At 42.3% G+C, this 10,641-nt stretch overlaps 1 protein-coding gene across 5 annotated transcripts; it reads left to right on the forward strand.

Moving 5' to 3' along the window:
* Positions 1-3,936: 3,936 nt before the first annotated feature.
* Positions 3,937-9,814, forward strand: LOC147434077 (S-type anion channel SLAH2-like). 5 transcript variants are annotated; one of them, XR_015185338.1, is made up of 6 exons: positions 4,332-4,471; positions 4,983-6,035; positions 6,472-7,242; positions 7,342-7,373; positions 8,379-9,073; positions 9,146-9,814. XR_015185338.1 is itself a non-coding variant. In XM_086490697.1 (6 exons), exons 2-6 carry the CDS (start codon positions 5,049-5,051, stop codon positions 8,732-8,734), a joined length of 2,067 nt encoding a protein of 688 aa, XP_086346823.1. In that variant the 5' UTR covers positions 4,332-4,471; positions 4,983-5,048; the 3' UTR covers positions 8,735-9,814. The 5 variants fall into 5 exon arrangements, 3 of the variants coding, with proteins under 3 accessions (XP_086346822.1, XP_086346823.1, XP_086346821.1); XR_015185337.1 differs by having other exon boundaries at positions 9,160-9,814; XM_086490697.1 differs by having other exon boundaries at positions 8,379-8,635; positions 8,715-9,814.
* Positions 9,815-10,641: the final 827 nt, after the last annotated feature.

The raw sequence follows: 10,641 nt of genomic DNA on the forward strand, positions 1-10,641 counted from the left end.
CCACTTATCCTAATATAATTAACAACATCAACCATTTATAGGCTACTTAAGGACCTCTCTTCTTAAGCAAGAAAAGAGAAACCAAATGCTCTGATACCAATGTAATGGAATTGGCCTATTTAACTTGAGAGTATCGGAAATTAATGAGAGTACTTTTGAGAAATGACTTTGTGAGCATAGCGGGTGAACATAATTGAAGATAGCAACATAATCATAGCAATTAGTTAACTTGGCATGAACAATACTTTTGCAAGAGAGAGAATTTAGAGAACATGACAACATTTGAGGACCGGATTTATGTGGGGCCGGTCCCCCCTCCGATAGGCATTTGTACTATGATTTCTCCATTAAGAGAGACTTGTTACAATACAATCTTTGTGTTCCTTATAACCTAGGTGATGCAATGAAGATGGAAAGCTTCATGCATCACAAGCATAACATAAACTTGAAGAAAGCTTTAACTATCCCAAGCCTCAGTCCCAAGACCTCAAACACCTTCGAAGGTGGAGAGAGCTAGCAGGGAATGAGGGTAGGGAAGAGGAAGGAGAAACATTTCATAGGAGAAAGAATTAGTTCCTCACTTATCATAACTCTTCTTGCTAGCATACATAATATCATAGTAATGAAGAAGAAGGAGATGGCAAGCTTAAGCATTGAAGCATGGCTCTTGGTTGGATTTGCACTCCATAGCCAAGAGTGTTGGTGTAGGCTCTCAACCTCTACTTGCTTGGAGAAGGAGAGGGAGCTCTTGCACTTTACATAGCACACAATGAGTATACCTTCTAAGCAACCCCCTAGCTTGCTTGGGTCGACCCCCCCTTGTAGCTCATGCTTGAATCTCATTCGACCCCTCCAGGCCTAGCCAATCACAAACAGGAGGCATTACAAGCAGCAAGGGTAGCCTTGAGACAAGTGTCCCCCTTTCCCCTTTGAGAAAGAGGACTTGATAAATGCAAAATAAATTAATTAAATATCCTAAATTATCATTGGACCCCTTGGGTGGCAAGCCAATAGGCTTTAGGCACACTATGAGGGCAACATGAGGAGGAACTTGATAAGTGTCCCTTCTGCTTTCTTTGTACCATGCATGCCTTGTGTTAGTGTGTAGGTGTTCTCTCTCATCCCCCCTCATGTAGGGCTCGCCCCCTCCTTGTGGGATTGAATATTTGACTTTTTGACACCTCAAGCCCCTCATGCATAGGCCCAGTTCCCACCACAAGCTTGGCCTTTAAGCACTTTAAGCTTGGGCTGAGTTCTCACCTCAAGTGCAACCCTAGCATCTCAAGCATCTCAATCATCAAGCACCTCAAGCATCTCAAGCACCTCAATCATCAAGCACCTCAAGCACCTCAATCATCAAGCATGACAAGCAGGACTAGCACCTCGAGCTGGGTCGGGTTCCCGCCTCAAGCTCATCCCTAGCTTACCTAAGGTCAAAGGACTTTTACACACATTATTGGAGGTCTTCAATGAAGCTAACCCTAAGGTTTTTGGTTAGCCTTGCTCTTTGATAGACCATCTCTCATTTGGACCCCTTTACCATTGGCTACGCGTTGAGATAGCTCTATAAGCACATGTCTATATCTTAACACTTATTCTCGTTTATTCTCCCACATTAAGTGATCAGTTTAATATGAGAGAATTATTTGGGTTGGTTAGATATTAGATATTAGATTTTATGACAACATTTGCAGGGTTGTAGGCTGGATTCACCTTCGACTAGTGTAGAGATTTGTCGATCTCTCTCATTGAACACCCTTTGTTGGTGAAGCGAGTCGGTGGTTGAGGTGCTACATGCAAAGCTAGGGGTATTGAGAGGGCATGTTGACAAAGAGATGATGTTGGGTGTAGATGGGGAGGAGCGTGGGCAAAAAAATTTATTTTCTTTTGGGACGGAGGGTGCAGAAGAGGGGAATCTTTCTAATTGTCTACTTTTATTTCATCTTAGCCAAATATAACATATTTGCATGTGCTAGTAGTAGTTTTGGGGTGAAGAATTTGCAAGGCTTTGAAGTAAAACATGTAAGGTTTTCCCAGTTTGCTTCAAAGCCTAGCAAATTTTTCACCTCAATACTACTTATGGTCGTTTGGCTTTGTATATAATGATGCGACATAATATGTGACAACTTACATGCTAAGCACTCAAACGCGTATCTCCATTGTAAAAAAGAAACAAATATGAGAAAATCTTGGTAATCCAACCAAAATAGATATGATTGTATTTTGGGAAATTTTGAAATTTCAGGGATACGAGATGTTTTGCGTGCGGATGGGCGAAGGGAGTGCAGGGTTAGCTCGATGCAGCAACAACATATGTTTTTTTTTTTGCGGTGGCCATGTTGCTCTCTCTCTCTCTCTCTAACTCTGCCTGTCGAGCTCCCCGTCCAGTATGCATCTTGGCCTCTTGACGACTGTCTCTGCCTCTGCTTTGTGTGCGGGGCACGCCCGGACTGCGATAATTTGCTTCATTTGTCTGCAAGGGTGACCTGCTGTGGAGGAGAAAGAGAGAGACAGTCGTAGGGAGATGGCAAGCTAAGCGAGGCAGAGGGGCGTATCCCACACCTGAGGACGACAGGTGCATGGTCAAGCATCCTGCGCAACGGGCAAACATGGGGAGCCGATAGGGGTGGGGGAGTCCGCGATTGGGGGAGGCGGCAGGGGCAGACGAGCGCACAGCAGGACTTTGATCATGACAGCTTGGAAACTTTTGCCATTCAATCCTGAGATTCCTTGCGAATCTCAATGACAAATTAATTAATGGATTTGGTGTAGACCCAATATGTCCAGTAGAAGGTTTGTAAAAATAATCCCTGGTGTTAGATTTTGCTAGATGGTTCTTACACTCACCTGTAGAAAATGTTAGATGAGTGCAAGGCTGAAGGGGAGAAAGTAAGGCGGCAACTCAACAATGGGATAAGGCTACTCAACCATTTGCAAGAAGTAATCAGTTATTTTCCAGGGGGAAGCAGTCTGGGAGACACCCCGTGAGACAGCCCGCAGCCCACTCTTTTGTAACTAAATTCGATTGTAAAGCTTATCATAGTCCCATAGGAAGTCGGATTGTAATTCGGAATGTAATCCTGATCCAACTGCAAGCCCTTTGTTTTGTGTATCAGTTGTGTCTTCTTAATAGAATTCTCTCGCCATTTATGGAATTAAAAAAAAAAAGATCTCACTCAATAGCTGCATGCTTGCCACGCTGTGGAAACGTGTGTCGGTCTACAGTTAAGTCAATAGTTGCTCCCTCGGCATGCCTCGTTGATAATTGACACGGGCAGGACTCGCGGGATCGACGGCTGAGGCAAGATCAGCCGTTGATCACGCACCCAGTTAAATAAAAAATTAGGGCTGCCTGCTGCGCATCCTCCCCTTCGAACCCACGACGTCCAGCTCCGTAGCCCACAACCTTAACCACCTGCCCTATCGCGACTCGATGAAAGCATTGCGACTTTGCGCAGTCAAAAACTTGCCCCCCCTGCTGCGTCGATCCGACGGCCCAAATCGCGCGCCCGGCCGTCCACGCGCCCCCGCCGTCGATCCCTCGAGTGACACCCCGTGTCACTTATAAACGAGGCTCGGCATGTAGAAAAAACATGTTCCCTGCGGGTTCAGCAGTCACAATGCCTGCACCCCCTACGCCTAGCACGAGAGTGCACGCTTTCCAGTAGCTCCACATGCACTGCTACCTCCATGCAGCTTGTGCGCAACCGTCACATTTCCACTAGCGCCTCCTTTTCCATCCCTGTGTTGGCCACCTCGTTTGCGACCTATCGCCCATCCCTTCCCTTTCTTCTAAAATTCACTGGGGATCTCCTATAGATTCCCACTAAAAAGGATTTTTCCAAATTTAGCCACAGATATATTAGCCTACCATAATTGTATGAATACTGCTGACACGTGGTGTGTATTGCTCGAGGAAAGGCGGTGAGAGGGAGTCGCACCTGCAGCAGACGAAACTTTTGAAAAATGAATAATAAACTCACGCGTGTGTATTTGTGAATGCGGTGTGCTGCTCTTAACAAGAGGGGTCGACGTACTAGTGCAGAGAACGACCTGCGTACCTCGAAGGTGGGCAATTCAACTCCTTCTCATTCGCGTTTTTTCAATTTGTAGGCCCGGCGCGCGGAGCAATTCGCCCTCCACAGCAGAATATTCTGTAAGTTTTCTTTTCATAGCGTATGCCCCCTCTAATGTACTTTGGGTTTGCTTGTGATACTGCTTCCATGGACAGCAAAATGTAGTTTTGCAAGTTTGCGTTGTTGTTCCTTTTAGTACAGCCTTTTTCTCTTCATGGGCTTAATGACTACTTAATAATTCCTCTCTTTGACAGCTACCATCAATCCATGATCAGCTCTCATTTGCGCGCCCTCTAAGGCCCTCTTTTCTGTTTGGAGCAGTGGGAGAATTAAGAGAGAGAGAGAGAGAGAGAGAGAGAGAGAGAGGAGCATTTACAGCTACTTTTTCTCAAAATGTGAGTCTCCTACCCGATCTTGGTTCCTTCTCTTGTTAACTAGTGCTTAAAATACAGCTATAAGCGTCTTCAAAATATCTTTTGTGGAGTAGTATGTAGAGGTAATTGATGAAATCAGGACTAATTATCCTTCGATTTTGTATGGTTTCTCACTTTGTAATTTCGATTGTTTAGGTTCATTTGAAAATTTTAATGAAGGTGGGATCATGCTAGGCTTTTTCTCTTTTGGAGCAGAGTAGAAATGAATGCAACCTTCCATGTACATTCACTTAATTGTCTTTTTAAAACAAGAGAAGGAAGTGCGGCATACATATCTGATCGTTGGCTTTCTAAGCAAGCCTTATTGAAGAAGGGGGATACATGCATTTGATTATCTGATTATTTGCTATACTTGCTGGACCTACTTTTTCATGTGAAGCATTGTAATCTTCTTTTGTGTTTCAGTTTGTAAATGGGTTCCTTCATTTAAGAGCCTCGTATATATGACTTTCTTTTCATTCTTTTGTTTTAGAATGCCAACGTGAGTCGTCACCTTGTTCCTCAGCCTTTCTAAATCCTGCAGTCATTACCTCTGCAAATGATTAGCCCATATTTGACAAGTGAGAATCATTCTAATGCCAATGAGCATAATATGTATGTGGGGGAAGACAAACAGGTGTTTCTGCACCTCAATGAGAGACCTTTGTCGCACATTGATAAACCTTTGCTACCCCCTTATGATGGACAAGCACGTGTCTCCACCATTGGGCGTTGCAAAACGTATCCGAATGCCATTGTCCCGGACAATGTAGATGCTCCACTCACATCTGATAGAGAGGCCAGGCAAATGTCTACTACCTCTTGTGACAGCCAGCATCCTCCACAAGAGCTCATTGTTGATAAAGGGATGCTTGTTATTGAGAGCCCCGGCCTGGAGCCACTTTACAAACAAAGAGATGGATCTTTTGACAGCGAGCATCCTCCACAAGAGCTCATTCTTGATAAAGGGGTGCTTGTTAATGAGAGCCCAAGCTTGGAACCACTTCACAGACAAAGAGATGGAAGTTCTTGTGCAGATGTATTTGCAATGATTGATATAGGCAAGTTGATAGCTGAAAGCCAGCATTCAAGCTCTGCTGCTCCGGAGTTTGTCCGAACAAGTGAACCTTCTTACATACCGGGATCACCTCCCTTGCATCCAAGATTTCTGACAGTAGGCTCTGGATTTGAAGGACAGCTTGTAAAGAAACTTTCCATCAGAAAGAAAAATGAACCACCCAGCATGGATCATACATTACAATCTCAACCTCTCAAAAGGCAATATTCTCTGTCAGTGACAAGTCATGATGATGATCCTAATGGTTTCAGAAATATGCCAAAAGAGGAGAATTATGAATTCTTTAGAACACGGTCTGGAATTTCTGAAGGGCGGATGTCTCGTGTTCATTCGCGACAAGAACAAGAGCAGCAGAAACAAGAAATCGGTAACACACTTGGAAAAAGGAACAAGAGTGCAGACAAGGGAAGTGTGTCAGCTGGTCGCTATTTTGATGCTTTAAGAGGTCCGGAGCTAGAAATATTGAAGGTCAGGTGGTTTTTTTGTTTGTTTAGTAGGTCATTAGTGAACATATTCAAGCACTTTCAAAAGGATTTTGATTTTGATTAGTACGAAAAAGCAGCCAACTTCCTTCACAGATTTGTTATATATGATTACTGGTAAAAGTATTTTTCTACAATTAATGAGCATCTTCTCAACAGCAGAACCTCTTTTCTGCATTTCTTAATTATTATAAAAAGCAGAATTTATTGTGTTGGTGGTATTGAGGCTTATCCAGTTGCAAATGTGTGCACACAACATGCGTGTGCTCTGGATATGTGTTATCTATTTGTTTCTGTACTTTTGTACAGATACAAATTATACATAAGGTATGTATGTACAAACATACATGCATGCACACATGCATACATGATGAGCGAGTGTTGACACCAACGTGAAGGACTAATAAGATAATTTTGTGCAGGATTCTGAAGAGCTACTCCTTCCTCTTGAGCAGCGATGGCCTTTCCTCCTTCGCTTTCCTGTAGTTTCTTTTGGTATCTCCTTGGGACTGGCCACTCAAGCCAACCTTTGGAAAATTGTGGCAATGAGCCCATCCATGACATTCCTACATGTGCCTCTTGGAGTTAATTTTGCTCTTTGGTGCTTAGCTCTCTTTGTTCTTGTTGCCACTCTCATCATATACGCTCTCAAATGCCTTTTGTACTTTGAGGCAGTACGACGCGAGTTTCATCATCCCGTGAGAGTGAACTTCTTCTTTGCTCCATGGATAGGTTGCATGCTCATAGGCATTGGCATACCTCCAAGCATCGCCACAAGGATACATCCTTCATTTTGGTGTGTATTTATAACACCCTTGTTGATCTTGGAGCTGAAGATATATGGACAATGGCTTTCTGGAGGGAAGAGGAGGCTATCAAAAGTGGCCAATGCATCTACTCACGTTTCACTGGTGGCCAACTTTGTCTCTGCGATCTTAGGAGCGCAAGTCGGATGGATAGAGCCAGCTTTGTTTTTCTGGGCTGTCGGTTGTGCCCATTATTTGGTTCTCTTTGTTACCCTTTATCAAAGGCTTCCAAGTGCAGAGGCACTTTCTAAGGAGCTTCATCCCGTGTTTTTCCTCTTCATAGCAGCCCCAAGCACCGCTAGTGTGGCTTGGAGATATATTGTTGGTGAATTCGACCAGATCTCGAAGGTGGTTTACTATGTTGCTTTGTTCCTGTTTGTCTCACTGGTAAGCTAATAATGATCTGAATAAAAGCACCTACATACATGCATACCTAACTTTTGTTTCAAGATTTTACTCATAACACCTTTTCTGATTGCCTGGCAGGTAGTTCGAGTCAAGTTCTTTTGTGGTTTTCGGTGAGTTCACCTAAACCTTTTGTGTGTATCAATTGTTTTGTGCAGTCATTGTAACTCACTTGAACCAGATGCTTATAAAGGGTAAATGGATGCTGTTTTTGTGGTTATGATTTCTGAAAGTTATGCTGTTAAGAAGGTTGCTTTAGTTAACCCAAATGGCATAACAAGAAATGGCATAAATTCAGTTTTATAGATGTCTTGTAATAGGCTTTATAGTAAGTTTATACTTCACCTAAAGTTCAACATTGTAGGCTTTAATCTGGTCAAACTCATCCTTCTCATAGTTTTGAAGTACTGAACTTTGTAAGTATATGAAACCATATACCATGTTTTATGTTTTAATTTCTTAAGCAGACTGCCCAAAGTTAAGTTATGCCAAAAACACATAATGACCCATTTGGATTTATGCATGCGTTATGTTCCCAGTACAGGTAGATATGTACTTTTAAGATGAAGTCTCAACTCTATATTCTAGGGTATGTGCTATCCGAAGCATTGCGCTGACAGTTTGGCATAAAAGAGTTTGAACCGGTACCTTTCCTTTTGTGGTAAAGATGTCTGCTATGGATCGATGTTTGTTTGTAGATATGTGGTGAACTTTGAGAGGTGCTGGCTGTCTATAACCAGATTTTTGGTCGTCGGGACTCGCCTTCCGTTCGTGTTCAAACATAATACCACTGTAGTGTCCAATACATTTCAATTCTCTTTAAAGAATTTGTGCAAAAGGTTATTCCTTTAACAAAACCTCAACATTGTCGGGGGGTGGCACACATTTTATCTTGGGTTCTTTTTCAACTTAAGTCTTTTGTGCTAGATTATCATCATTTTTGGCGTGTTATAACATGCCTTAAGAGGAGAAGGGAGAAAGCCGTACGTATTTTTGAATGCCTTCTCTTGATTTGTAAATGACTTCTTTTTCTATTTTCTGTATCAAAATGCCAACATGAGCCTTCACCTTGTTCTGAAAGCAGTGAAGCTGATGTTAACATATAATCTGGTGTGCAGGTTCTCCATCGCATGGTGGGCGTATACCTTTCCAATGACTGCATTGGCAAACGCGACGGTCCAGTATTCCATACAAGTGCGGCACAGTCTTACACAGGTGCTCGCTGTCACTTTTTCGGCATTTGCGACTCTTACCGTGCTGATTGTCTTCCTTTGGACAATTCTTCATATCATGTGGGGTTCCCTCTTTCCGAATGACATTGCCATCGCAATCACCAATCAGCGGCATAGAGAAAAGCACAAGTCTCATCATCAAGGTACTGCCATTCCTGGCCGTTCTAAAAGAAAATCCACGGACAACTTGGTATCACACTAATGATTTTTAAGGATTGGCAGCCTCGACGAATCCTCGTTGAGGATATAGAGCATTGAGAAGCAGAACTCACTTTTCAGTTGGGCAGGCGACACCTCCGTTTCAAAACTGAATCGAAGCGAGATGCACAACAAATGCCTCTTTCCAGATTGTCATTCTGCCAGAAGCTTAAAACCTTGTGGTTGCAACCATTTGTCGGCTGACCACTTAATAGCTGTTCTTGCATGATTGGCCCAATCAGAACGTCCTATCTCGTCTTATAAGGACTCCAAGGGTGTGGACTGGCATTTACCCCAGCACTTTTTTTTTCAATCAGAGAGCTTCATACGATCCACAAGATACGTCATCAAGCTTCTTCACGACTGCAATCGGACTGCAAATGGTGTGTTTTCAACGTTTTTTTGTCATTGGGTTCTTATCTTGTCACGTTTGCTCAGGATTTAAATAGAAGCAGATGGATTTGTGAAGGTGCAAAAGCAGGCTTCATGAGTTTTGGACATGGAAAGCAAGGGATAAACAGCAGCAATACAACTCCGAGTTCGTCACTGCGGAATGCAGGGCAATGATGCAGCAGTCATGGCAATGGCCTCGATAGAGCATTGACCTGTATGTTTCAGCTGATTGAGAGAATTTGTTTTCCTTTTCTTGAGCTGATTCTGAAAGATTTAGAGAGGTGCCGCCAGGGGATCGAGCCTAGGTATTTACACCCACTCATCCAGCTTGACCACTAGGCTATGAGCACAAAAGTAGTATTTCTTAACCAACGGTGAAAGGACAACAGCAAGAATCACTAGAGATTTCAACACTAGACTGGTTATCGGAGGGTCGAGTTTTAGCAAAAGACCAGGGTTTAGTGTATTTTTAACCAGCTAAAATTGCAATTTCTCAGCTACATTCCGAGTTTTCTTTGAAGAAAACTGGCAAATTTTAACTAGTATTGTGTTAATACCGGCAAATACTTCAACTTTTGACCTCAAAATTGGAGGAGTTTTAAGTGTGCCCTTATTTTCTTGGGTTAGGAATGTTAGCCTTGGACCCTTTTATGTCCTCTTAACCGATATAACTCGCTAGAATTTTTATGAGAAATGAAAATACATTAGTTTTGAAGTGTTTTATACTCGAAGTTGGCTCATGAGTTAAACCTTTTATTTTGTGCTTGCAAATGATTTTTCAACACAAATTGCAGCCGAACTGTTTGAATTGGGCATCCTGACCACTAAAAATCGTTGTACTGTAGTTTCTAATGGATAAGTGATGTTCATATTTCAAGTTATGGCCTTTTTTACAAAAAATTTACTTGTTCTTTTCTATTAGCTCTCTGATATTTGAAAAATATAAAGAACCTTTCCAAACAACTAAAATACTAAGGTGCAAGGTGAGGATGTAGGAAATGAAAAGTCCAATGACATTGGAGACTCAAAGGACTGTCTATGCAATTTGTGTGTCACTTTATAAAGAGGCTGTCTATGCAATTTGTGTGTCTTTTCACGTTCTAGTCTTCTTATCTTTACCTTTCTCTTGGTGTTTGCGTCTCCTTGGTATCTGTGTTTTGAATTATAGGTTGAAAAAACTTATAGCAAGTCAAGATTAGTTGCACATTTGGATTGTATATCATAGCACCATTCTTCCAAATGGATGGCAGCTAATATCCCGTGCAATTGACAAGGAAACATTGAAATTTTCCCGTTTATATGAGGCTCCTTCCAAGATAAGATTGTTTTCCATTCAATATAACATTGTGTGATTACAACTTCTAGTACATAACCTGCTGCCCTGATATCAAAGTAATATTACATTTCTTTGTCCTCCCCCTTTGCGATCTTTGAGCTTGCTCTCCAAGCCTTAATCTTATGCATCAGAATGTGTACCCACATAGCTTGATCTTGCAGTCCTCCACGGTGTATATGGTATGTGACTCGTATTCGACGAACTTGGATAGTGTACTTCTTG

Source organism: Adiantum capillus-veneris, chromosome 19 (assembly GCF_014529385.1).
Source record: "Adiantum capillus-veneris isolate H3 chromosome 19, ASM1452938v2, whole genome shotgun sequence".
Classification (NCBI taxonomy): domain Eukaryota; kingdom Viridiplantae; phylum Streptophyta; class Polypodiopsida; order Polypodiales; family Pteridaceae; genus Adiantum; species Adiantum capillus-veneris.